Here is a 27,515-nt window from a genome sequence, read left to right as displayed (position 1 = left end):
TCCTACTATAAACTTAGGACCAAGATTGTTGAAAAACTCATAGTATTCTTGACAATTTATAGCATGTCTTGGTGGAGAATAGAATGAAAAAATAGACATGCTCTCATTATTGCAATTTATTTTGATTCCTGCTGCCTGAATGTGATTTAGTCTATAGCTGTTCAATTCCTCATATTTAATAGATGTTTTTACAAGTATTGCGGAACCTGCATGAGCTCTATTATCGGGATGATTTGCAGTAATCAAGTCGTACCCTCTTATATTACAAAAACTTCTTGCAGTGAAATGCGTTTCGGACAATAGACAAATGTCAATAAATTGGTTATTTAGGAATACAGACAATTCCTGAATATGATTTGATACTCCGTTGGCGTTCCATATAGCAATTCTAATGTTTAATTGCATAGTTTTTGAATTAAAACAGACATCATGCTTATAAGCGTATTCGTGAGTTCCATCTGTTTTGTAAACATGGACTCAATTTTAGACATAAAGGACGAAGAATTCTCAGGTTTCATCACATCAGAATATAAAGTTGCATTCTGATTATTTGAGTTTATGTTACTGTGTTGATTATTTGAAGATGAAGGTTGATTTACATATACGTTACGTGTTGACATTGGATTTCTTACAGAAGACATATTGTTGAACTTTTTCTGCCAAAGCTGTTGATATATTCTACATCCTTTATAATTTGCAGTGTGGACACCTAAACAGTTTGTACATTTAGGTTGTGTTTCAGTAGTTTTCGTACATTCAGTTGTTGGGTGATCCAAACCGCACTTAACGCAACGCGGAGGTCTCTTACAATAAGCCTTTGTGTGCCCAAAAAGTTGACAACGGTGACATTGAACTAACTCATTGACTTTCTTTGGAGGTTCAATTTGTACGGATGCATTTTCTATAAATTTGATATTATAAATATCTTTGTTATTTGGTTTTGGATCGAGATCCACAAAGAACATGTTAAGTGGTTTTTTATCAATACGGCTTTTAACATTCATAACGTTTCGTACACCATGACCTAATGACAGCAAAATTGCTTTTAAATCTTCTACTGGATAGCTATGATGTAATTGTTTAATTACTACTCTGAAAGACCTTTCCTTCTTTACTTGGTAAGTATGGTAGTTTTTCTTTTGCTCATCCAAAAATTTAACAAGTTTCCTGTATGACTCAATGGTTTTAACCATTACTTTTATTTGATCGTGCATCAATGATTTAAAATTGAAATCAGATGCTGGTATGATTTTTGTAATCTGATTTACCATTTTAGTAATATTTGACACATCAGGCAAGAATATCGGCGGAGGCTTTGATGAATCTTCTTCATTGATTTTATTGTTTACAACATTAACATTGTTGTTAGAATCGTCACTCAAAATAGCATACTTGTTGGTTGATGTTGATGGTTGTTCATTGCTTGTTGTTCGTTGCCTTTTGTTTAGTTGCCCATTAGACGATCGATGAAGGTTTCGTTTACTTGGGACCTGCCAGTCGTCTTCATCACTTTCATTACTCTCACTCATGTTGTTAGTACTGAAGGTTCAGTACGAGTTCAAGGTTTTTTTTGCAAGTTAATTTTTGGCACAAGAAAAAAAATTGTTGATTTTGTTATTGTATTTTTGTAACACAAAAATTGAATATTGAAAACAACTTTGTATGTTTAATGCGATTACACGTCCGTTAGCAAGAGCGGCTGATGAGACCTACCTGTGAAAAAATTTGATCCCGATCCGAGCTTAATGAAAACATTCACTTAAGCCACGACATCTTCCGATTTCAATAACTTTTTATGTTGGCTAAGAAATCTAAATGCCAGATTACATGTAAACCGTTCGACAAGTTTGGCTTAATACCCCCGTTTACCCTTAACTGGATTAACCCAATGGATTTGGGTTTCTAATGTCAAATACATAAAGCAAATGTCAAATAAATCCTCATGATATAGGTTAACCCACAAATTCTCCTGAGTGTAATGTTGGCGACATTTCTTGAGTATTTTATCCAGAATCCAATAGGAACACGAATACTATGGTTTAAGTTTTTCTACATATTATATTGTTTAATTACATTAATAACGAATAAACACTATGTATAATAAAATAAATTAAAACATTTAACTGCAACCTGGGAATGGATCTACACGATTTTTCCTGAGTACAAATTGGATTTTGCGATTCATATCTTCATTGTAAATAGCTTTACACTTCTCAAAGTTCACACGACGTCTAACCTGTTAATGATAATTTAAGATTTAGGATTATTAAGGTATTGTTTCAACTCCCAGTCAATATGTAGTACATACTTGATATGGCTTTTCATAGTAACGTGTACGACGGAATTGGTCGAAGATTTCTTCCTTGCCCAGAACACGATTCAAAAGCCGGCAAGCTTCTTCGACATTGTTATTTTGTACCAGCACTGTACGGGCCAAGAATTGAGCGTGTCTCATGGTTTCTGAAATTCTTATAAGTTGTTTTAATTCATTTATTTGATTTATTTGTTAATTTACTATTAAAAAATTAAATAATCACCTATTTAGTAGTGATCTATAGATCGAAAATGGGATACTCAATAGACTTTCGATAAATAAATTAATCGATTTTTGCGCTGAAAGTATAAAAATTGAAGTTATCTTTTAAGTGGGGTACACACGTTTGTGTAATATCATCAAATTGACTTACTTCATAAATGCAATATTTACATTGCAAATATTGACAAGCTCATATGAAGAAAAAGTGTCTGTTCCAGAACGTGCAAGAATCTACCCATATTTTCTACTATAACACCTGGTCTGTTCAAGTACTGCAAGAATCTACTAATTTTTACTATTTTTTTCGATAACATAAGTGAAAAAATGTTATCGAAGTAAAAAATAGTAGCTTCTTACAAATTCTGGAACAATCACTTTGTTTACCTTTTAAAATTGGGCTTTTATTGAAAATAAATGTATTCCTTTTTGGGCACCACTATTCCGCAATTTCTAATTATTTTTATGTATTTTTCTGGTTTTCTTCGCAAATGTCAGTTGGCATAACAGTACTAAATAAACATCATTACTGCGTAATTTATGAAGTGGCGGCGACATCTATAAAAAGACATAGTGCCTTTATGAATTCAAGATGATGTTACGTGATTCATCATGAAGTCAGCCATTGATGTAGTGGGGAACACTATCTAAGAACGGATAATTTCATGAATTTTTTTGCAAAGAAATAACTTTAGTGAGATCCGGGACTAAGGACTCATAATTTCATGAAATATGTTTAATGAAGTCACTCTACTGTGGACCGGGACGAAAGGAAAAATTGTTATCGTAGTAAAAATGTGTAGACTCTTCCAGGTTCTGAAACAGAAACAAGTTTTGATTGAGAACAGCTGTTGGAATACCTTATAAATGGCCCAAACGACATTGAAATTTCGAAAGTCAATTCTCTCTTCTTTTTTCCTACTACAAGACGATTATGTCGCAATTCGACGTATGAATCCCTAACGTAGAAACAAACTCGAGAAATACATTGAAAGGAAGGAAAAAAACTTAATTTTTTTCTGAATATATTGGTATTAGGTATTACCTTTGTTTTAAAATTCTAAAAGTGTTTAGTGAAGAATAAAAAGGTAAAAGCTTATCAATAATATCCTCTGCATTTTCTTCAATTCTCAATTCCACCAACAAGATGTCAAGAGTTTTCATTATCTTAACTCGTAAGAAAATTCTGTGTTAACGTGTACTACAGAGGGGAAATTGTTGTTGGGATATCAACAAAATTAAACTGAAATCTAATCAAAGTTTTCTATAGCGCTTTCCAGCCCCATTCACACCTAAATTTCATTTCTCTGTTCAATTAGTACTTGAGTTACAGCACTTGTAATAAGTATGGAAATGTTGATTGTATTGTAATGAGAAATGACTCAACCCTTGCTTTGCTTTATTTCTAGCTGATCGACACAAACAGCTGAGGTTGAGACAAGACGAGTTTAACCAGCTCTGCGCTTGCAGTTATTAACCTGACCCTCAAATTAAACGTTTGGCAAGACACTGTTTTTTGGTCAGTGACAGCAAGAGAAGACACTGTTATACATCACAACTAATTCGGATTGTGGAAAATGAATGTTCCACCAATACCACCACTATTATGTAGTACTCCACCTCCCATCGATTTCGGTGATGACGATGATGATGTTTTACGTGGAGATGATGTAGACGTTGATGAAGAATTTGGGGACTTCTCCGGAGGAGATATTAAAATAGATGGTAAGTGTGTATATACTTTTATAAATATTTAACATTTTTAAACCTAGTTAAACATTTTTCAGAGCCTTTGCCATCATCCAGACCACCCTCAGTTACAGATCTACCTCCTGTTAGTATATATGATGGTTTCCTACCACAGGACGATCCATTGTCTGATCCAGTCCCCACAAGCAATGATACATTAAAGAAGACACAACAACCATCACCTATTGTAGAGGCATTTAATTACAGTATTATCGAGCAACAAGCAAAAGAAGTCAATGAAGGAATTAGTCAAAATTTTACAAATGGTGGATCTGAAAAAGAAAACTTGGACATTGCTAATGAAAATCAAACAGGGAAACAATCAGAGATGATCCTTGAATGTCCAAAGGATTCATTGTTTGAGAATAATTGTCAAATTATTAAAGAAGAAGAGAAGACAACTGAAGAAGAATCCCCTCAACAAAGTACGGATAATATTGAAATCCCCTTCAGCAATGATGATGCAATATCGTCAGAAACAAATCAACCTCCACCAGTACCAAAATTAGAAATCAACATAAAACCCACAATAAGTCCGCTGACCAACATTGTGTCAATTGAAGATTTGGAAGATGATTTAAGTGACGATGAATTATACTCTCCAAGAACACCCAAAAACTTAGTGGATGCTGACGCAACAAGCAATGATTACTTTAAAATACACGATATTCAACAAAATAACAATGCAAGTGATGCAGATGCTAAAGATTCATCAGCAGACATGGATATTACTAAGAAATCACCAGACAGTTTTGTCTTTGCAAGTTTTAATGAACCGCCACCTATAGATGATCTCCCACCTTTAGATGCTAATGATGACAATGTTGACGATTTTGGAGATTTTGCCGATTTCCAAGATTTTTCCAGCAACACAACGACTGCAATCCCATCAACATTAAACACAGAAACTGCTGCTCCAATCCCAAGTGTACCTGTTGACGAATGTAAAAGCGAAAACACTTCTAATGATTACGATGATGAATTTCATGATTTTATACAGCATTCACATTCGGGTTCACATACAAAAGGAGAAAGTGATTCCCTTCCATGTGTGGAGACCAACCGAAAGGATGTTGTTTGTACATCTGATAATGATGATTTCGACGATTTTACTTCTGCTAACGTCATCACACCAGATTTTTGTTCTGGGAATATTGAGAAAACTGAAGGTGAAACAGAACTGTATTCTGAAGGAAAATCGGATCAAAATGAGGATGACAATTTTGGCAATTTCAATGAAATGCCAATTGATCACGAGCAAAGGTCGAATCTTGAGAACGAGAAGGGTAACATGGTGTGCATTGAACCTAATAATGAATTCTCCCCAAGCCAGTGCGATGAAAACGACGACTATGGTGATTTTGCAGATTTTAGTTCCCAACCCCCAGCTAACACTACTTCCCAATCCATCGATAAAACTGAACAAAAACCACAAGCAGATGTTAAAAGTGATAAAGAACACGTTGTAGAGGATGATGAGGATGATGATTTCGGAGACTTTAACACTGCGGAACCAATAACATCTCAAGTTGCTATCGACACAAAACCAACTAGTCAAATATCCAGTTGTAATACCCATCCTGTAACACTTCAAACACCTAAGAATCTTAATGAACGCATATCAAAAATACTAGAGCTAATGTTCTCAAGCACTGCGTTTCCTCTGTCCACAACACCGCCCAATGAGAAAGACACCGAACTAAAAAAACAAAAAATTCAAGATATACCCTTTACTTCGATAGATGCTGCCAAAGCTTTAGAATATCAGTGGTTAAATTCGGAAACTAGACATGCTTTTATCAAATCGCTGGGAATTGATTCACGTAATATTGTAAGTTATATTTTATCTACACCATAAAGTAGTCGCCAATAATTACAAAATTGTACCGCTATCTTTCCTTCCCTCGTTTAGCTATATGGCGAAAATTGGAATCCCTCTTTGCCTCGTTTTGCTGCAAATTTAAGTTTTAATCCCTTAAAGCCTATGAAACCAATTAGCTCCTATAGTGGAACCGAGTCCATCTCCACTCCTTCCTGTCCAAAATCCATAGAAACTGTTCCTGTAAGCAATAGTGATGTTAATAAAACTGTAAACGATCATAATTTAGCTGACATCAAAAGGGATACTGCTGAGCTAGATTGGAAAATATCATCTGCGGAGCAGAGAAAAGAAGGTAAATCAGTATATTTTCTACAACGTTTTGGTTAAAAATAATTTAAATTATCTATTTGTAGCTCTGGATAATAACCCAGCAGTGCAGATGACAAGCAATACTTCACCAACGGCTCAAGTTGAAGTGGCTACATCTTTGCCATATGTAGCAACGGAACCACCAGAAACGTTAACCATATTTGACAACCCCTTAGATATTGACACTGATAAATTTTCCAAAACACCACCTATAAGTGAGATGGAATCTGTCAACTCATTATCTTCTCCCATTCCATCACTATCGGCCCTAGAAATAGATATACCACCAGTGGCAGCAGCTCCAATTGTAAATACCTTCAAACAGTTAGACTTAAATGAACCGGCTAACACAGAAGATATCCTTGAAGTTGTAACATCAACAACATTTTCGGGATCCTTCAAAGAAACTCATATATATACACCACCCAAAACCATGGATAACTCTTCATCTACTCCCTCGTCAACTTCAACAACATCCCCAGCAAAGGCAAATAGTATTGATTTTGATTATGAAAAGGCTGCAATGGGTGTAATAATTGATGAGACTGTTGTTAAGAAGGAGTATCGTGATATCGAATACAACTCACCTTTTACCAGGGAATCTCTAACACGTACTCCCTCTTTAAAGACGGAATTTATGGAACCCTCAAATATGTTGCCCAACCAAACAACTGCATCGACTACATCAAATAGTGGCAGTGCTGAAGAAGACTTTAATGATGAATTTACAGAGTTTCAATCTGTGCCAAGCGTTCCCATTACTTTGCCTACGGTCCCAATTGATTCAGCAGTCAATTCCAAACTATCAAATAACAATCAGTCCAATCGTGCTACTTCGGAAATTTCAAAAGTATCAAATTGCGGAATGATTCTAAGTCCAGCCATATTAATACCTCAAGCCATATCAATGGAATCCAATAAACCAAAAATTGAATGGGGTGATTCAACAGCCTCTATAAATCCCGAAGAGCTCGCCCGTATTGAAGAACTTTTCCCAGAACCCGCAAAAATGCTAAAGTCCAACAATACTACAAGCTCCTCTCAGAAATCCACACCAACCCATCAATCCTCGGCTCCCACTACTATAAGTGCAGCTGTTGCCAACAGAGAATTCGAGGGCACTAACAATGGCGGCGATGATGATGATTGGTCTGACTTTATATCTGTGCCAGTTGTGGCTACCAACAATAACAATAATGTCACTAAAACACCGCTAACAAACAACAATGCCAGCACCAAAAGTCGAACTAATTCCCCCTTTAAGCAAAGATCTCCCGTTAATTCGTACAAGATACCGAACTACAATAATTCACCTAACGATGATGAATGGTCTGATTTCGTAAGCAGTGCTCCATCACCAGCAACAACACAACCAGCCGAAATAGCGTCAAATATTCAAGGACCTCCACCAGCCCAAAGAGTTCCTCAATTCAATAGTGGTGCTTGGCAAAATGCAAATTTCTACAACAACCCACTAAGTTTGTATCACAAGGGTCCCCTGAATCTACACTCCAACTCACAACAATCTCCAAAAAACTACTTAAACAACAATAACTACAATCAGTTTCAATCAGCAAACATTGCTGGCCATCAACAACAAATTCATGTTATGCAAAATTTTTCCACAGCACCAGTACCTAACCCCACAGCCGATCGTTTACCGAGTTCCACAACCAAAACCCCAAATCAATTCCAAGTGGGATCATCTGTTAAAGTGGCTCCCAGTATAGCATTAATTCCCGATTTGGGGTTCGTGGCACCCGCCATACCCACACATACCTCGTTCATTAATTCATTGCCCAAACCAAGTATTAACACCAAGAAATGACGTTTGCTCAACAATCAGAATCAGGACCAGTCACAGCAAAAACAAAGTCTTGTTAATTCGCAACATTCCCAACGTTCACAACGTTTTCAACAGAAAATGACAACAACGACAACTGTGTCGAAAAACTCTACTTACCGTTCCAACAACGCAAATGTCTGTGTGACTTCAAGTTACAGTGATGATATTTTAATATAGAACCAAATCTTTTTAACCGTTTTAGTCGTTTTAGAATTGCAAGTGTGATTGTGTATGTATGTACATGTGTGTACATTAGTTTAGTTGATCTAACATTTGAAAAAAAGAGTATTGTTTGTAGATTGTTAGCGAGCGTTATGGCATTGGAAATTTCAAAAAAGAAAATTGACTGCATTATATTATGTTGCAGTTATAATTTTTAACGCTTTGTCTGCAAACTCATGGAAAATTGTACTTAATACAATGTGGACATTTCTCAACAAGTCATTTCTCAGAGTAAAGAATCATTGTTGGTTGTGGTATATGCAAAATTATGGTATATAAGACGCTTAATGAAAGTTCCATCTCAAGAATTGTAATAGGGTATGTATTGTGAAAATTTTAACATAACTTCAAAAAGCAATATATACCATTGATACTACCAATGGAATCGGCATGGCAACCGTATGCTGTATATTGATATATACAGCATATACTATATATGCTGTGTGTATGCTGTATGTATCTATCGGGTATGTTCTGAGACACACTTCACCTCTCGTGTAAGGTGAGAGGATTTTTGACAGTCTTTACGTTTATTTTTCGACTATTTTATGGAAGGACTATAATAGTGTACTCTTCTTTTTAAATGCCCTAATGAATCTTAGCCCCAAGAAGTTCGCAAAAAATAGGAGTAAATGGGGTGAATCAAATGCTTGAGGCATGAAGTGAGAGGTGAAGTGTGTCTCAGAACAAACCCGTAAATGTCACAATGTATCCCAAATTAATCCTCATAACATTTGCTAATGCCAAGTTAAAAAGTCCACTAACGTATGTATTGTTTCAAACGCTTTTCAATATTAAGTCTAAATATAGAAATGTCCACATTAAAAAATATTTATAGATTTCTGGCATATAAAAACATAGTTTATATTTAATTTCGACTTGTTATAATTTTACTTAGAAACAAAATAGATTTGTATATAATAAATAATATTTTGAAATTATTACATTTACTTACAAAATAACGCATGTATCAGTGTGTTTCGTTATTATTTTAGTTACTATATATGTTTTTTGAATATTAATTATAAAATTGCGATTTATAACGAAAGAATTATTTTATGTTGTTGTTTAAAATTTCTGAAATAAAGTAAAACACATATAATGGAAATCAATCAATAGCAACTAATCCGACATACTATTATAAAAATGATGAAAAATATATATAATAAAAATATTGTTATAATAAATTTAAAATAATTAAAAGATGCTTTGAATTTTATTTGTCAATATTAACTAATATGAAGATTATTTAGACATATTTTTGCGTACATTCACCAGATGCCAAAATATTATATTCTGATTTGTTGGGAAATGGATCAATTTGTGTATATGTTATATCATTGTGTATATTGGTGGTATCATATTCAATTGTATTTTTATAGGGTTCAATGTAATTGTCCCGTACTTCGGTAGTCATACCAGTATTAGGAACAGGTTTAACAAGACTTGGAAATTCACAACGCCTTTTGACACATTCATTTGCTTGCAGCTTATCACACTGCTGTGGATCCCTCTCTGGAAAAACTTTCTTAGTACGATTTTCCATTACCTGCCAATTCCAAAATGTTATATTGTCTTTGGCTGCAATTCCACTCATTACATCCCTAGCACTTCTATGACAATAGTCCAAGCGAGAGGTGGTAGCTGCAGGATCTAAATATTTGGAGTAACCTGGTTTGGCGCGATCTATTGATATTTTAGTGGCTGTTACAGCTGTTGGTAAATGTATTGTGGTGGGAGGAGACTCCTTTATTCGTTCAGGATTCCACAAATAATCAAAATGGGAAACACTTGTGGCTGGTACCATTGGCCGTTTCAAGAATTTCATTTTGCATTCATAAAAAGGCTTAACACCATCCATCTTTGCCAAAGATGGATTGCGAACTTCATTGGGATCTCCAAACTAATGGACCATAAAAGTAGTTTTATATAGAAATTAAGCTAAATAAATGCAAATAAATACCTTCCATATATAGTTTGTTTTGTAATCACTTTGTCTTTGCTGGGCCAATACAACATCCTCCTTATATGGTGGAGATTCTCTAATTTTATAGTCAATGTTATTGCCTAGCATCGTATCGGTCATATATTTATTCCCAATATATGTAGATGTTCTCATATCTTGTTGCTTGTTCAGAGGTTCTTGATAATCAATGAAACTGAATTCGTTAAGCTTATAAGCTTCAGATTTTGTCGATGCCATTTTAAACTTTAATTATTTTTGATCGAATTTAAAAAAGAACGTCTTTTTTTAAAGCGATTACAAAATAAAATAGAAACTGTTTGTGTTGCCTCGAAACGAATAGAAGTATTTTGTAACCATGCGACCCACTATAACATTAGAAACTGGTATCGCAAAATATTGTATATGTTATGTCAAAACAATGTTGTGGGGAAATTACAACAAACTTCATTTTTATTTTATTTATAAAGGGATTTAACTTTTCATTTTCGAACAGTTGGTGTGATACCACTAGCTGGGTAATGATTAGAAACAAATAGTACGTTTATATACATAGGGTAAATGCTCCTAACTCCAGCATGAACCAGTAGTCAGCATCTTTCGTATTTATTTATTTATTCAACATTATAGTAACAACGCGCATTTTGCCATCTAGTTACACAAAACAACAGAAGTTATACTACTCTGAGATCAAAAAACTTAATAGAATAAAAAAATAAAATTTAAAAATATAATAAAAATAAATTGAATTGAAAATAATGAAATATCAGCAAAAATAAAAATTACCTACGAGAGTTCTGAATGCCGATTTTGGTCGGTCCCTTGACCGACGTTATAAGCGATTTCGACTGTACCTTATATGAATTTGCCTTGGTTGTGATGATAGATAATATTCAAAAGAACAAATTAGAAAATGAAATTATTAACCCCCAGGATAGAAACAACCTAAGAATTTACACAAATCTTTGTCAGATGTGGCAAACTTTTACAAATAGCTATTTACAGTCAAAAAATAAAGTCTATAAATCTATAAATCTCACCCCATAAATCTCGAGTTTTATGGGTTCTTTTTAATATCACCAATAAATAAATGGCCTGTTCTCGTACTTTATAAAGTGGTAAAAGTTGTAAAAGTCGTTAACGATTTTCATATAAATTTTGTGTACGGGAACGCAAAATGGTAAAAGTTGTAAACACTTTTTAGTTCTGGAACATAGCTAAAATTAAATACAAGAAAAGTTTATTGCATAATATAAATAACGGTAAATTCTATAAACATCAAAAAATGTTAAGGAAAAAAAATGTACATACACCCCAAGAAAATATGGGTATTTCCGTAAAAATTATGGAAAAAGCCATAACATTTTTACATTTTATTGTTTTAGCGGATATTTCTGGTTATATGATATCGTCTAGGCGACACATAAGCTCTGTTCCTTTACGTGCAAGAATCTTCAAGTTTTGCCACTTTTCACTCGAAAAGCGTTCCTTTACTTCAGATACCATACAATCCATATGGGAACAGTTTACAACTTTCACTACTTTTGCCGGTTTTACCATTTTCAAAAGTAAAGGAACAGAGCAATATGAAGCATGGCATTTTTGCTGAAGTCATATCTGATAAAACAAGTTCGACCTAATAAAAAGATTTCAGAATCACATTTGAATTAGGTCGAATTGGTCTTTAGTCATTTACTAGATACGACTTAAGCAAGCATGGCATTGCTTCTTATGTGTCGTAATACAAATAATTTTCCTTTGCAAGGAACTGTATTTCACGTTTTGTTGGGCTTTTTTTTTTAAATACAAAACACGCACACGTACAAACAATAACCTTCTGTCAAAGTTAAATTTTTTCAACTTACAAAAAGTATACGCTCGACGTATTTCGGTAGTTCTTATAAGAATACACGTGTTCTACTTTTTTCACCACACACGCCCTGGGTATAAGGACGTATATAGGTATGGGCCTTATTAATTTTTCCTGAAACATCGTATAATTGTTGTTATTATTTATCGGAAAAATTTAATCTAAAACAAAGACATAAATACAAACTACGATTTATTTGACGTATATACTATGGAACTGACATTTGAAATCGAGTGGATTTATAAGTCTAAACGTACTATAAGACAATTGCTATCAGTCTTTAGTGAATGGCTTCTGAATTCAAAGACATAAATACAACTAAGACTAGACAAAATGCATGCAACAAAAAAATGTTTAGGGGTAGTTTACACTATATGTAAATGTCATATGACATGAAATTTTCCATCGGTATATATTCGCTAATATGTGTAATATTGGAGATTTTCCTTACGCCATTTACTCTGTGAGTCCACACCAGCAAAAATGTAAAAAAACTACGTATCCACATTGCCTCCGTGGGTAAATATGGAATGTTTTTATTTCGTGTCATATGACATTGATAGATAGTGTAAACTACCTCTTACGAAACTTTGTATAGAATCATTACCCTTAACAGGTTGCAGTTAATTCAAAATCGCAACCAAGGAGGAACATTTCATGTAATGGTATCAGAAACGAAATTTATTAATTCAAGGATCTATTCAAGAATAATTCTATGTCAATTGGATCGGTAAATTCGGTTAAATACGTAAAAATTTATAAAAGAAAAACATGTTATATCACCATATCGTAATATAACATTATGTTAAATTCAAAAGCCATTCACTGAAGAATGATAGCAAAAAAATGTCTTATCTTGTTGTATTTATGTCTTTGCTGAATTTAACATATTTGCTCTGTTCCAGAACCTGCAAGAAGCTACTAGTTTTTACTACGATAACAATTTTTCCTTTATGTTATCGGAAAAAATAGTAAAAATTAGAAGATTCTTGCAGTACTGGAACAGACCAAATGTTATTTTACGATATGGTGAAATAACATTTTTTTCAATTGACATGGAATTATTCTTGAATAGATCCTTGAATTCATAAATTACGTTTCTGATACCATTACATGAAATGTTCCTCCTTGGTTGCGATTTTGAATTAACAAAAGTTTTTATTTGCCAGAAAATTGTAGCAAAAGTTCGTTGACTGTCATTTTTGACTGATGGTGTGTACTCCCCTTAAGTTTTCAATTTTCAGCGCGACTGAGATGAAATACTGCAATATTGATGGCAACGTAATTGGGTTGCCGATAAACGTGTTATCGAGCAGGGTTTTTTTTAAACTTGTGAACACTATATTGTATCAAAAACAAAACAAACGATTCGCGAAAAAAATTTTTGAAATGATAAGTTCAGTGGAATTATTTTTTAGTGATGAAGAAAGTGATGAAAGTGTACAAGACGTCCATGAGGCTCAGGAGGTTCAGGGCATTGCATCTATTAGAAGAAGTTTGAGAGACAAATCGAATCCACTGGAATTGCCATCTGCTCTGTAAGTTAATGTTCATGCTTGGAAAATTTGTATAATCAATTAATATTATTTAAGGTTTAAGGCTTATTTTCGATTGCCAAAGGATGCCGTTGTTTATATAGTGGAAACTTTAAAGGGTCACTTCAGAGTAAGTTATAGATCAACAGCAATACCACCACTTTTAAAAGTGTGCGCTGCATTGAGATTTTTTGCGGAGGGAAGTTTCCAAAAGTCCCATGGCAATGATTACATCGATTGCATGGCACAACCTACATTGTCGAACGCATTGAATGAAGTTGTCCACCTGATAGAAGATAAATTGTGCGGAAAATGGATCATTTCAAAGTTGACGGATGAGGAAAAAACACAAAATAAAAACCATTTTTATTCAAAAACGAAATTCCCTGGTGTAGTCGGCTGTATAGATGGAACACATGTGCGCATTAAGGCTCCAAAGGAGGAAGTTCGAGATTTGTACTTAAACAGGAAAGATTATTTTAGTTTAAATGTTTTGCTGGTGAGTAATGATTAATACGCAACAATTTTTGTACATCAGTAGCCCCCTTTTTTTAAGGTATGTGACTATAAAATGCGGATCAGATTTGTGGATGCCAATCCTGGCTGGACACATGATGCTTCTATTTGGAATAACAGCACATTAAAGCAAATGATCTCTAATGATTTCGGGCCAAATACGTACTTCCTATTAATATAATTTTCCATATTTGTAGGTGACGCAGCATTTCCATTGGGACCGTATTTATTAACACCTTACCGATCAGCTGAACCACATTCGCTTGAGTATAAATACAATACCATTCATTCTAAGACTCTGAATATAATAGAGCGTACAATAGGGGTTTTAAAGTCAGTGTTCGGATGCCTTTCTGCTGAACGAGGTCTACACTATACACCCCAGAAATGTGGCTCTTTTATTAATGTTTGTTGTGCCTTATATAATATTGGCAGGCATTATAATGCTAATTGGGAAGAAGTACCTGCAGAATTACAAGAAGAGCCAATTTTCTATCAAAATGATGAAGAGAATGTAGTTGCTTCAGATATAAGACGAGCAATAATGCAAGCATTAGACGAATAAATATAATAATAAAAAATACAAGACTAATAAACACATTCACTTAATAAAGTTATTTTCTCCTCTGGGATGACGATCATCGACATATGGGCAATTTGGCAAATATCATATTTACGGTCTAAAGACTAACCCCCAGTTTTTGTAACTTACTTTTGTTCGTTCGTCCATATTCGTAATAATTCAGGCATCCATAGCTTAGCCCACAGATGACATACAGACTTAATTTTTTGTAGATGAGTTCCATATATAGCTAAGAAATCCTCATTTAAAAATCAGCGCTCTACATTTGCGCTAAGGCTAGTAAATCGATCTACAAAATTTGACAATTCGTGTGAGAAGAATACAAATTTTTACAAAAACAGGGGGTAACGCTACAAAAAGCAGATACAGCTCCCATATATATTGGCATCCGAGTTTAGATAAATCAGACACAAAAACCGCTATATACATTTGATAGAAGCGGAAACTTAGCCGATGTCAAAGTATGCCTAATTTGGTCCAAATCTGTTCAGATTTATTTGTAGTCCAACATATATTTTCTATTTCACATTTTGTTAAAGTTGCACAAAAGCCACAATATACCTCTGACCACGATTATATTTGATAAAATGTATCCTAAATTTTCACTAGGACTATGTTGACAGGATTTACATCAAATCGCTTCAGATGTACATGTAGCTTTCATATATATTGAAAACCAAAAAATTGTTGAACCGACTTTTACCCTTTAAGCATTCGCGAACTGTTAACATATTTCATATGGTGATTGAATATATATGACTGAAATTCTTTCAAATTAACTGTTTTAGGAGGAATCCGATAAATTGATGGCAACAAGTTTTTTATGTTTCCTTCCGATTTCTGGCCGTACATTTATAGACCTATGCCCAAAGAAAGGATCAAAGAATACTTCATGGACAACATTATACTAGCGGGGTTTTTTATTATTATTTTTTTAATAATCCGGACGCGCAGCAAGATAATATTCAAAACTCGTGATTTAACATACTTTAATGTATATCACATGAGTGTGCTCATTACAGCATCCTAGTAATTGGAGTCTAAAGGCCAAAATTTGATGCGTGAATTTACTTTAAAAATCCTATTTTTTGCGTGTAAAAATTACAAGTCTCATTCAATTTCCTTTGAACCCCGCGTGAATTTAGTATTTCTTAAGCGACGGATTTAATGAAAGTAGGAAAATATACAAAAATATACAGTGACACAGAAACGTATACATACACCCTACAAAAATGCCGTTTAGGCTAAATCGTTGGGTTTTTTACAGCAACAACTGCACTGTGTGGCTCCTTGGTAACAAAATAACCATAATTACACAAATTTATTTTAATCTAATACGTATATTTAATACAATTAAAGAAATTCAATTTTCACAACACAGAAAAGTATACATACACCCCAAGGAAATACGAGTATTATCGTAAAATTTATGGAATTAGTAGCAAAATTTATACATTTTTTAGTTTTGGCGAATGTCTCTGGGTGTCTAAGATATATTTTAGAGAAAAGAAAATAATTTTTGGGGGTCAAATGCCGTTATTTAGGGTCAAATTTCTTATATACCTCGTTAAAGCTGACCCTTTCTTAATTTTTTGCGTTTTTAGGTATTGTACTTTATAAAAAGCACAAAATTCGTATCAGATGGCAAATCTTGAGACCCTAGAAAGCTTTGAGGTTGTTTTTGTGCATAATATACCTTCCTGAACGTCGATAAATGCACGTTTTCCCTCAGATTTCTCAGGAAATGAATAGATTCCCCGGAATTCCTGGCGCAAATTACATACAACATTCATTGAATTGCCTTGTAATATGGTCTGATACAATTCTTGGGCATTAATTGAATCAGAAATGTGACATATTTTGTTACAAACCTGTTCCCAAAGCTTCTAAAGCAACGAAATATAAGCACTACCAAAAAAGCATGAAATTTGTACTGTGAACAACGTCGTTTTCGTATTATGATCATTACCGTTACTATAGGCGCGAAACGTTTCGTATAATTGTACATTTCTGAGTCAATTGATGCCCAAGGATTGTATCCGACAATATTACAAGGCAATTCAAGGCCATCTATATGTAATTTGCTCCAAGAATTCCGCGGAATCTATTCACTTTCTGAGAAATCTGAGGGAAAACGTGCATTTATCGACGTTCAGGAAGGTACATATAGAAAAGTAGAATGTGGAGGCACATCCGCTTATCTTGAATAATCTATTTGAAATAGGTGTATGTTGACGTATTTTTTTATAGGTGCTGCTGAAATCGGATGCGCTTCAAACGCACATTGCGCGACTTTTTGGTTTTTTGGTAGGGTATAGCAAACAGCTGATTACAATTTTTTTCTATTGGTCAGCTTATTCTTTCAAATCAGAGTACACAAATTGTGTATGTATGTATATGTATGGTTTTGAAATATATGACAAAATATGTATTTTATACATATTAAAATTCAGTCGAAATGAAAATTGTTATTACAACATTTATTATTTATATTTATTACAACATTTTGATGAAACAAACTTTTGAACATATACAGAGGCTGACTCTGTAAAGAAATCATAGCCTCCCATTATTCTTCGCGTTTTTCGTCAATGATCCAAAATATCAAATAAACAGTACAACCTGTTGCATATTCAGTTATGGTAATTCTGACAGAATAAGCAAATACACCCAGGCCTTGTTTTTTCACAATTTGTTCTAACCTGACCTACCTTCCAAATTATTGTTTCCTATTATTGTTCAAAAACTCTAGGAAATTTGAAAGGTTTGTTATTTACGGACCTGTAGTGCGATTCTCTAACTCATTTTTTGAGTTACCGACAATTGTCGGTAAAATTAAAATGCTTATAATTTCGATAGTTACCGATATTTTTCGGTAAGTTAGCGACGAATAAAAAGCAGTCGTAAAGTTCTACCGATAGCAAGAGTCTTGTCAACTCCAATTTGAACTTTTCATTCATAATTTTGCACTTTCATTTTACCGATTTTTGTCGGTAACTCAAAAAATGAGTTAGAGAATCGCACTACTGAACAGGAAAGAATGATCTAAAATAATAGAATTTTGAGCTTGAAGAACCGTTCCTAGAATCTTTTTATGTTCTAGAAAGTTGTTTATTGAAATCTTAGGTACATTTTTGTAGTTCACTGTATCCTTAATTTTTGCAGGGTTCGGTATCTGTGGACCGGATTTGGAGAAAAAATTATAAAAATCGAATATTTTCAAAAGTTTTTGGCTATTTTCAATTTTGGTCGGTTTGATATCTGTAGACGAAAATCCGAGAAAAATTAAAATGGCAATTTGACCTTGACGATTTTGAACTTGAAGGTGAGGTATTCTTTAAGACGATAGTTACAACTTTTCTTCCACGAGTAAACCCAAATTCTTAGCGGTTTAGAAGATATGTGCCTGACAAAATGATTCCTTTTGACATCAAGGCCTCAGGTCTTTGGGGCCCATAACCGTGAAAGTTGAAGTGATAGTGAAAAACGCGTGTTTTCTTATTTTTGGTCTTCTATCCCACTGCGGTGTCAGAATATGGTTAATAATTTTCGTGTCGCACAGTGTTATTCAATAAATCAAAACAGGTACATGTGTAATTTTAAGGTAACACCCTCTTCAAAGATGACATATTGAAAACTGTAGGGTGTAGTTACTGTCAATTATCTATGTTTTAAATACCAGTCACTCTGTTCGTTATCTTTACTCTTTTTAATCTCCCCGTACAGGTGGTAGTAGCCTCTCTCTGAATCACTCCCATAGATACAATTTTGGTTCTTTCAGATACAATTGACGCTCAATTTCTCCACATTCACGCTTTGTGTAGTTGTTTATGGAGACGAACATATTGCCATCAATAACTGAAAACGCTGAATATTAAGAAACGCTAGCTGCAAACGTGTTTTGTATCCGAGAGATAATGGTTAGTTGTTGTTCAGTTTTAGCGCAAGTTTTGTATCCGTTGAAATGCAACTTCACCTACTTTCGGGTTTGTTTTGATTTCGATATTTTGTTTTGATACCTATTTTAATTTTACAAAAACAAAAGTATACATCAATATTACTAGAAACTTGAAAATCGTGTAAAAAAAGTAAAAGTGTTGAAGATAAACTAACGAATATTTGCAGTAGAAAACGAATTCTTAACTAAAGAAGCTCTACAAAAACAATTTATTCTGAAATTGTGAACCAAAAAAAGCCTAACTCTGTGAAATAAAAGTGACTAATACAACAACTGTACTGCGTATTGCTGCTGCCTAAAAAGACAACAAAAAAAGGTTAAAGGCATGTCTTATAGCACTGAAAGATCATTGGCTTTCCTCTATCCCCTCGTAATTGTTTCATCGATCGTTTGCTGTGTTACCGCAGGTATTGGCTGGTCACATTGGCGTTATGTCTTAAATGCCTGTCCAGAAACTAATTGTGGCTGTTATTTGCATGCTCGCTCCACCTACACTTCTTTTGAGGGTGGACATATTGCTTATTGCCACTATGCCACATATGGATTGATCTTACCGCTATTATTTTGTACCGTTCTTGGTATATATCATGTGTATCGAGTTTGTTTGGGTACTGGCAAGAGGAAGGCTGGAACTACCACAATACGACAAAGGTAAGTAATTAAATTACCAAAAAGTAATGGATCTGATAACAAGAAAACTAATTACACCATTTCCAATATGAATTTGAAAAATCACAATATGTTTTTTTCTTATTAGCGTGTTTTTCTAATGTGAATATATTTTATATAAGATTTAAATTACATACATTAGATCAAGTCTGAAGTCAGAAGCATTGTCCATTTAAAACACAAATTCAGATTTTTAAAAATAGTCTTAAAACATGTGTTCTGTTCCAGAACTGCAAGAATCTACTAGTTTTTAATATTTTTACGATAACATAAAGGAACAAATGTTATCGTAGTAAAAAATGATTTCCATGATTGTACCCTAGAAATAACAACATATAATTTTTGAGAAGATGTTCATATTTCCTGAAACAATGGCCTTAAATCGATTACAACAAAATTAAAATTCTATGTTGGACCGCAATTCCAGTTTCGAAGTAGCTAAAATAATGCACTACCTGTAAAATCTTTGTTATATAAGCTATGCTGGGATATCATATTCAAGCACAGGTTGGAATATTTTCGACATCATTGTGTTGTGAAAATCAAGATTGCAGTCGACCAACAAAAACAAGGATCAATTTGTTTTCTTTAGAACTCTCAAGGATCTGACATAAGGGGAAAGTCTTCTCGATGGTGGATTAATTAGGGTTTAAGGTTTCCACAGTACACCCGATACTATTTCACTTGCAATCGGGGGGAAACATTTCCTTATTTGGCCACACCTTCTTATCTCCATTTTGCGAAAGGGTCATTCCTTACTGTTCAGTCATAGAGTATCGATCCCACCCACAAAGTATACGATACAGAATTATTTCCTACTAATGAGTAAATTTAAAAGAAAAAAACTATTTTTGCGTCTATTTCGAGAAAGCCGATTTCGTCATATTTTTTTTTTTTATTTTCTTAAAGATGCTTCGACTGCATAGATAATTTTCTTAAACAATACAAATTCATTGTTAATAGATGGCGAATATTGGTGGTGTGCAATTATGCATAAGTTATACCCAATTGAAATAATTACTGAATTCTAAGCATTGGGCAGAGGTCACATATTCATTACTTAAGAGAGTTGAGGCAATTTGTTACTTATGATTCATATTTGTTAATGTTTTAATTAATTTATTTTGTTTATTTTGTTTGTAATATGGAATTGAGTGGAAACTGTAGTTAAGACAAATATACACCCATATTTTGTACTATTGTCCAGTATTTACATATTTATATGAACCTTATGATGTAACTACCTTTGAAAGTTTTAGGACCATTATTATATGTGTTCTTTTACTATCTGATGGATTTGGAAACGCAATACAAACCAATTTAGAGGCATTAAAAATATAATTTTTACATTGAGAGTTAATGCCAAGATGCTCCTCCTTGAAATTGAATCATTACTTTAAGTTAACCGGAACGCTATAAATATGTTCGTTAAATCGAAACTTGGGGGGTTAGGGTCATTATTTTATGTTTCCTTTACTATAGGCTGAAAAATAAATACATTTGAGGTTTTAAAAACATAAAATCATATTACAAGTTTATGTTAAATGTATGATTACTTTTAAATTGAAGACAGCCAGAAGGCTATAAATCTGTTCGAAAAATAAAAGAATGGCAAAAGGAAACTTATGGCCTGTTTCACTAAGACGATTCGAATTCAAATCCGTTCGAACTACTACCAAACTTCAGTTTTTTGAAAAATATTTGATTTATTTTTGTTTTCAATGAAACAAAATTTTTTACAATAGGTGTTTGGTATGATAATTGACAGACTCCCAGAAAATCAGACCAACAAGACTAATACGGCGTTTATATTATAGTTTTTTGCAGGGTTAACCTTCTTTATGAGGATTTGTTTGAAGTATATACAATGGAAATGACATTTGAAACCCAGACCCACTGGGTTAACCTTGTTATATATAAACGGCCTATAACTGTCGATATGAATAAATACATAATAATAATGCCACCGTGGTGCATTGGTATGTACACCCGCCTTGCACGCTTAAGGTCGTGGGATCGATTTCCAGGCAAAGCAACATCAAATTTTCAACTGAGCAAAATACCCCTCAGTAATGCTGGCGACATTTTCTGGGTATTTAAGCCATGTACAATTTCTCTACAAGTGGTGTTTTAGGACATGTCGTTCGGACTCGGCAATAAACAGTAGGTCGTATATCATTGAGCTAATATGAATCGGCGTGCACTTATTGCTATAAGAGAAGTCTCCCTTGTCCCATCTGGGATGTTTGTGGAACAATTATATTATATTATAATGTCAGTTTTATTTAATCTTTTAATTCTACCATTTTGATTATCTTATGTTCCCATATCACCTCCATTTATACTTTTATTCTTTTGCAGATCTGGCGAAGTTGTAGTTGTTACAACGGAATCGGAAATAACCGATAACGGTATATCACCATACTATTGGCTCCCTACTAGTATTATAGCATCCTTCATGGCTCTCTACACATTGGTGTATGCTTCAGTCTACACTGATGGATTTGAGGTGACATGCAAACAATATCGAGAAGCTCTGCTGAAAGAAATTCAAGGTGTGGGCAACATTGTTCCAGTCATAAAGGGTCGTCTTTCATGTTCAGCTATATTTGATTTTATGGTAATATAAGTCTATACATGGGCTACGTGTATTTCTTGCCTGTTCAATATATCTAATATAATTTAATTTTTTTCTTTTTGCAGGATTATTTAGTTGAAAGTATATCCTATGAGAGACGTCGTTATGGTCGCATCAACAGTTCGATATGTTTTCATATGACATTGATATTTGCTTGGTTGGCAGTGTTTGGATGGATTGCTATTGCTGCCATCAACATTGTACAGACACGAATAACGAAAGCAGCCCGGGTCTAGATTCCGGATTTATATTTATTGATAAGCGTTGCCATTATTTTTTAAAAATTAATTGACATTTATATTAAACGAATAATTATATTTAAGTTCAGTTTTAAATTAATAAACCATTTTATTAAATAGTGTTCATGTATATACTTTCGTTTTATATTACGTTGACTTTGGTCTCCAAGTAATTACTATTTTTTGATTCGGATTAATGCCATTTAAAATGTAATTCATTAGATGTAACGGAAAAAATACTGACATATATTGTCTGTTCCGGATAAAGGAATGGTAGCTGCAGGTAATTTTTATTACACGTTTAGGATGAAAAGAATTATTTTATGGTAGCAAATTTCGAAGTTTTAAATTTTATGAGTAGACCCTCATGGTAGAATAAGAAAAGGTAGCAGCAATACACAGCTGACTGAACTGGGTTGTAACGCTAGTGTCAAATTTCATATGACATTTTATACATTTATTTCTATTTCGATGTACATTAGGGACATATATTTTTTGAGAAAAAAATATCATTCCGAAAAAACCATTTCCCACAAAGACTTCTTCATATCAATGATATGTAACCTCCTCCAAGTTCGAACGACAAACTGCGCAGTAAATCCCCGCTTGTAGATATGTTAGGCATTTTGTTAAAATTTAAAAAGACCTAATAAACATGTGCTTCTTTGATTTCTAAAACAAAACATTGAAACAGCTTCTCCTTTTTCTATGAATTTCCAGCGACCCCAAACTTTTCTGCAAGAATTCTACTTTCTGCTAGAATTTATGCATTTAGTGGAATGATGTGGAAACATATGGTCTGTTCCAGTACTGCAAGAATCTACTAATTTTTACTATTTTTTCCGATAACATAAAGGAAAAAATGTTATCGTAGTAAAAAATAGTAGCTTCTTGCAGGTTCTGGAACAGAGCAATAAATGGTCTGTTCCAGTACTGCAAGAATCTACTAATTTTTACTATTTTTTCCGATAACATAAAGGAAAAAATGTTATCGTAGTAAAAAATAGTAGCTTCTTGCAGGTTCTGGAACAGAGCAAAAAATTGAAAATGTAACGAATTTTCATTCATATTTTCCAAAATATTCAACCAAATGTGAAAAATATTAGTTTTTTAAATTCCAATAATTTATAGACATTTCCTTGTTTTGTTTACAAATACAACTGGCAGTAACGTTACAAACAAAAACAAATTCCTTTGTGGTTGTTGTTCGAGTTGTATTTGTTGTAGTATTAACTTTACCTTATATTTGTTCTACCATGAGTAGACCCTATTGAGGTCTCGACACATAAGAAGCATGGCATTCTTCCTCTTAAGTGACGAGGTTTAAGGGCTTTCTCGTTCGTTTCGTTTATTAGTCCATGTTTATATTATAGCCTTTTGTAGGGTTAACCTTCTTAATGAGGATTTATTTGACATATACGCAAAGGAATTGACATTTGAAACCCAGTGGGTTTGTTAAATCCGTACTATTACTCAGATGCATTAAATTAATTATTTATTATGAATTATTTTATATATTTTAATTTTATGTCAATTTGTTTATTTCAATTAATCCACAAAACAATGAAAACAAAAAGAACGGTGAAAAAGAGAAATATTTGTGGAACTATTACGCTTCGCTCTTGGAACTATTTGGAACGAAGAAAACAAAAAGAACGATGAAGGAGAATGATTCATTATACTATATCGGTCTCGGAACTATTTGGAAAGAAGGAGACAAATAGAACGACGAAAGAGAAAGATTCGTTGTACTACATCGGTCTGGGACCTATTTGGGACTATCGAACTATATTAAGGAACTAGTTCCTTTTGGGAAAAGGAACTAGAAAGATAGATTGCCCAACCCAACTGTCGTAGGTCATTTTTATTAAGGGGTCGATTATGGATAGCAACTCAACTGTAGTTGCGTTGCCAGATGAGAAAATCATTCAATTTAAATGAGTAAAAAGACGAAAATGTTTGTCAAATTCAATCAATATCAGTGTTTTGAACCTTCAGCTATTAATTTAATTCTAAAAAAGTATAAATTTTAAAGCGGAAATACAAAATTCTATTACTAAATTTTCTGTTGGCAACGCAACTGGAGTTGGGTTGCTATCCATAATCGACCCCTAAATGTTTAGGATAAAAAGTAGTATTTTATGGTAGCAAATTTTGAAAACCAAATTTACGAAAAAGTAAAAATACAACTGATTGTCAGTTCTACCTTCTATAAATGTGCCTTGCAAAAAAGTAAAACTACAGCTGATTGTCACTTTTACCTTCTATAAATATGCTTTGAGTATTACCAAGGCCTACAGAAGGTCGGCCATTCAGAGTTCTATTAACAAATTTTGACAACAAACATGCCCCCATTATTATAAGTATTTTTTTGTTATAGTTTGGATTCACCGTACAGATTTAGTACCTTACCACACTACGAGTTATTTCACTGAAATTTTGACATGAAAGTAAAAGAAAATGTAAAATAAAATGGTATGTTTGTTTCATACGAATATTGCAACAAAGCAAAATTGGTCCCGGTCCAGACTAGTTAAATTTCATTAAAAAATTTCATGAAATTAGGTGTTCTTAGGCCGAATTCTCCATTACAGCAATTTCATGATTTTACTCTACTATGGAACTCAATCTATAGACCAATGGTGTGCACGGCCATCCACTGGTGGTTTCTGTAAAATACTCTTAATTTAATTAATTAAACAACACTTGGGTGTTTAAGTATTTTTTGTAATAATTCGTTAATAATTCATTTGTAGCACGATTTTAGGTAACATTAGTGCTTAAAAATGTTTAAATATGTAATGAAACAACAAGAAAAATTAAATATTAATTCTCCCTTAAATTTTCTCTTTTCCTATTTTGCTCACCATTGCTATAGACCATAACCGACCAAGAAGAGCGAGCGCTTAAATTGTTTATGTGTGGGTAAAATTACACTGACAGAACAGAACAGGGTGATGATTTTCATATTGTGGTTGGTGTGTGGGTTCGAATCGTCGGCTTTCCTTTTTCATTTGGATTATAGATCATAAATAAGCTCGATTAATAAATTAAAAAAATTGGAACAAATTGAATACTCTACCAGCTGACGGAAAAAAATTTTAATTTTTTTTTAAATTGTAAGTTTTTCCTATGTAGCCGGCCTTCGGCCGGGGATTTAAGACTTTCTCCTATGGACAGAAGCCAATTTAGGGCACGAAAACAACATTTTTTTAATTTAAAATTTTTTCTTACTTTAACAAGGGAATTTTCGGAACTTAAGAGGCCCATATCTCGGGAAGTATGGACTTCCCCCCGGAAAAGTTTATATATTTGTGATCAGGACAACAAGATCTACCTGTGGTAATTTTTCCAGAGTTTTCCGCCAGGTGGGAGAGTATTCTATTTATGCCAAAAAATTAATACTAAAAATGATCTTCGCCTAAAAAGGCAAAATTTTCAAATAGAAAAAATATATGTATTGTTGGCGCGTTCGCTTTGTATGACTAAAATTAAAAATAATATACAGTGAATCACAGTCAAAAGTATCCACTTCAGTTTCTTTTATTAAAACTGCGATTGCTAAGAGTTAGTTAATGATAGCGATTTCGTTCTTTTTTATATTTTTACATTAGGGTCTTAACTTAAATATAATAAAATAAAATTAACGAAATTCGGGTAAATTTAGATAAAAAAATAAAAATTTGATTGTGGCATTATCATAATTGCCTTTGTCTTTTATAATATTAAGACACCTATTATTTTTATTTGTTAAATTATCTTTAAGCTGGCATATTATTTTTTTTCGCACATTTCCCGTCATTAAATGATATTTTGTATGTGTATTATAATGACGACTAAGGTAAGATGGATATACATTTTTTATTGTTGCATTGCAGACGAGGCATTCTGCGTCATTAAAAATATTAATACAAAACAAAAAATCATTTTCAAATTCTTCCCTCCACGTATTTGCTGTACAACTGCAAAATCTTTTCAGTGTACCAAAAAAAAAAAACAAATAAAGCGGCATCAACCTGCTTGCATGACATTCAGTACAAGACTGAAGTAAAAAAACCAAAACATTTGCTCTCTTACTTTGCGTTCGGGTCGCGTGTGTGTGATTTGCCGAAAAACTTCGTAACCATATCAATACCAGCGAACGGGTTTGCTATAGACTCATAATTTCATGTAAAAATTTCAGTGAAATTATTCTAGTGTGGCTCGGGACTTGCAGAACACATGAAACCGTGTACACTAGTTTCTTGAAATTATGCATTTTTCCCAAAAAATGCAAAGTTTCATGTCAAAATTTCATTGAAATTACTCTAGTGTGGCCCAGGACTTATAGCGTTCCGGTTAACTGAAGCATAATACACACCGGCCAACAAAACTGACAGTCATCGAGGTCTATTTTGTTAATATCAAAGTCTAGCTGAATAATTACTTTCCTAGTCACTAAATTATACCTTAAATGTTGTATTTCAATCATTTTTAGCTAACAAAAAGTTTTTATTTGCCAGAAAATTGCCGTAAAAGTACGTTGACTGTCAGTTTTGTTGGACCGTGTGTACTATGCTTTAAATTTAAAGCGGGGTACACACGATCAGTTTTGACTGTCGATTTTTCGGAATTATCGATAACTGTCCAACCGTCCAGCAACCACAAAATATTTTGTGGTTGCCTGATGACTGAAAAAAGTCAACGGCCACACTGGCAAGCAACCGATTATTTGAGCAAAACTGACAGTCAAAACTGATCGTGTGTACCCTGCTTAAAAGTGATGATTGAATTTCAAGGAGGAGCTTCTTTCAATGTAACAATTACATATATTTTTAACGCCTCCAAATTGGTTTATTTTGCGATTTCAAATCCATCAGATAGTAAAAGAACACATGTAATATGTGTGTTCGTTTACTCAAAATTTGTACAAATTGTTACTGGATGATGTTCGTTTAGTCTGCAGTACAATGCAAAAGACCATAGTCGGTTGCAAGAAGTTACTTGACTTGTACAAATTTGTA

At 33.5% G+C, this 27,515-nt stretch overlaps 4 protein-coding genes across 11 annotated transcripts; 2 read left to right on the top strand and 2 right to left on the bottom strand.

Annotated features, from left to right (window-relative positions):
* Window positions 1-2,038: 2,038 nt before the first annotated feature.
* On the bottom strand, window positions 2,039-2,613 carry mRpS21 (mitochondrial ribosomal protein S21). The gene is made up of 3 exons (XM_073962782.1): window positions 2,538-2,613; window positions 2,309-2,468; window positions 2,039-2,236 (listed from the first exon to the last, which is right to left on the bottom strand). Exons 2-3 carry the CDS (start codon window positions 2,453-2,455, stop codon window positions 2,120-2,122), a joined length of 264 nt encoding a protein of 87 aa, XP_073818883.1. The 5' UTR covers window positions 2,456-2,468; window positions 2,538-2,613; the 3' UTR covers window positions 2,039-2,119.
* Window positions 2,614-3,466: 853 nt separating this feature from the next.
* On the top strand, window positions 3,467-8,661 carry Afti (aftiphilin). Of its 6 annotated transcripts, none has more exons than XM_073962776.1 (6): window positions 3,474-3,621; window positions 3,804-3,878; window positions 3,943-4,258; window positions 4,321-6,113; window positions 6,195-6,456; window positions 6,518-8,661. In XM_073962776.1, the coding sequence occupies exons 3-6, from the start codon at window positions 4,111-4,113 to the stop codon at window positions 8,299-8,301; spliced, it is 3,987 nt and encodes a 1,328-aa protein (XP_073818877.1). In that variant the 5' UTR covers window positions 3,474-3,621; window positions 3,804-3,878; window positions 3,943-4,110; the 3' UTR covers window positions 8,302-8,661. The 6 variants fall into 6 exon arrangements, with proteins under 6 accessions (XP_073818874.1, XP_073818877.1, XP_073818879.1 ...); XM_073962775.1 differs by having other exon boundaries at window positions 3,488-3,571; window positions 3,681-3,878; XM_073962777.1 differs by having other exon boundaries at window positions 3,505-3,571.
* A 152-nt stretch (window positions 8,662-8,813) lies between these two features.
* On the bottom strand, window positions 8,814-23,934 carry LOC141390135 (uncharacterized). 3 transcript variants are annotated; one of them, XM_073962780.1, is made up of 4 exons: window positions 12,370-12,503; window positions 11,291-11,721; window positions 10,505-11,202; window positions 8,814-10,444 (listed from the first exon to the last, which is right to left on the bottom strand). In XM_073962780.1, the coding sequence occupies exons 3-4, from the start codon at window positions 10,742-10,744 to the stop codon at window positions 9,791-9,793; spliced, it is 894 nt and encodes a 297-aa protein (XP_073818881.1). In that variant the 5' UTR covers window positions 10,745-11,202; window positions 11,291-11,721; window positions 12,370-12,503; the 3' UTR covers window positions 8,814-9,790. The 3 variants fall into 3 exon arrangements, with proteins under 3 accessions (XP_073818881.1, XP_073818882.1, XP_073818880.1); XM_073962781.1 differs by lacking the exons at window positions 11,291-11,721; window positions 12,370-12,503 and adding an exon at window positions 23,752-23,934 and having other exon boundaries at window positions 10,505-10,750; XM_073962779.1 differs by having other exon boundaries at window positions 10,505-11,721.
* On the top strand, window positions 18,874-22,642 carry LOC141390133 (uncharacterized). Its single transcript, XM_073962771.1, has 3 exons — window positions 18,874-19,617; window positions 21,997-22,255; window positions 22,339-22,642. Exons 1-3 carry the CDS (start codon window positions 19,292-19,294, stop codon window positions 22,507-22,509), a joined length of 756 nt encoding a protein of 251 aa, XP_073818872.1. The 5' UTR covers window positions 18,874-19,291; the 3' UTR covers window positions 22,510-22,642.
* Window positions 23,935-27,515: the final 3,581 nt, after the last annotated feature.

Source organism: Musca autumnalis, unplaced genomic scaffold (assembly GCF_047663935.1).
Source record: "Musca autumnalis isolate F117 unplaced genomic scaffold, ASM4766393v1 scaffold_1, whole genome shotgun sequence".
In the NCBI taxonomy this organism is placed as follows: domain Eukaryota; kingdom Metazoa; phylum Arthropoda; class Insecta; order Diptera; family Muscidae; genus Musca; species Musca autumnalis.
The sequence above is the reverse complement of the archived record's forward strand: the minus strand, read 5'-3'. Positions and strand labels throughout refer to the sequence as shown.

Bases quoted from the DNA above. Each gene is read 5' to 3' on its own strand.
- mRpS21 (XM_073962782.1), bottom strand. From the start codon at position 2,455: ATGAGACACGCTCAATTCTTGGCCCGTACAGTGCTGGTACAAAATAAC. The intron at 2,237-2,308 runs GTATGTACTACA...TATCATTAACAG, and splicing joins ACTATGAAAAGCCATATCAA to GTTAGACGTCGTGTGAACTT.
- Afti (XM_073962773.1), top strand. From the start codon at position 4,111: ATGAATGTTCCACCAATACCACCACTATTATGTAGTACTCCACCTCCC. The intron at 6,114-6,194 runs GTAAGTTATATT...TCCCTCGTTTAG, and splicing joins GAATTGATTCACGTAATATT to CTATATGGCGAAAATTGGAA. The intron at 6,457-6,517 runs GTAAATCAGTAT...ATCTATTTGTAG, and splicing joins TGCGGAGCAGAGAAAAGAAG to CTCTGGATAATAACCCAGCA.
- LOC141390133 (XM_073962771.1), top strand. From the start codon at position 19,292: ATGTCTTATAGCACTGAAAGATCATTGGCTTTCCTCTATCCCCTCGTA. The intron at 19,618-21,996 runs GTAAGTAATTAA...ATTCTTTTGCAG, and splicing joins ACTACCACAATACGACAAAG to ATCTGGCGAAGTTGTAGTTG. The intron at 22,256-22,338 runs GTAATATAAGTC...TTCTTTTTGCAG, and splicing joins CAGCTATATTTGATTTTATG to GATTATTTAGTTGAAAGTAT.
- LOC141390135 (XM_073962781.1), bottom strand. From the start codon at position 10,744: ATGGCATCGACAAAATCTGAAGCTTATAAGCTTAACGAATTCAGTTTC. The intron at 10,445-10,504 runs GTATTTATTTGC...ATGGTCCATTAG, and splicing joins AAACAAACTATATATGGAAG to TTTGGAGATCCCAATGAAGT.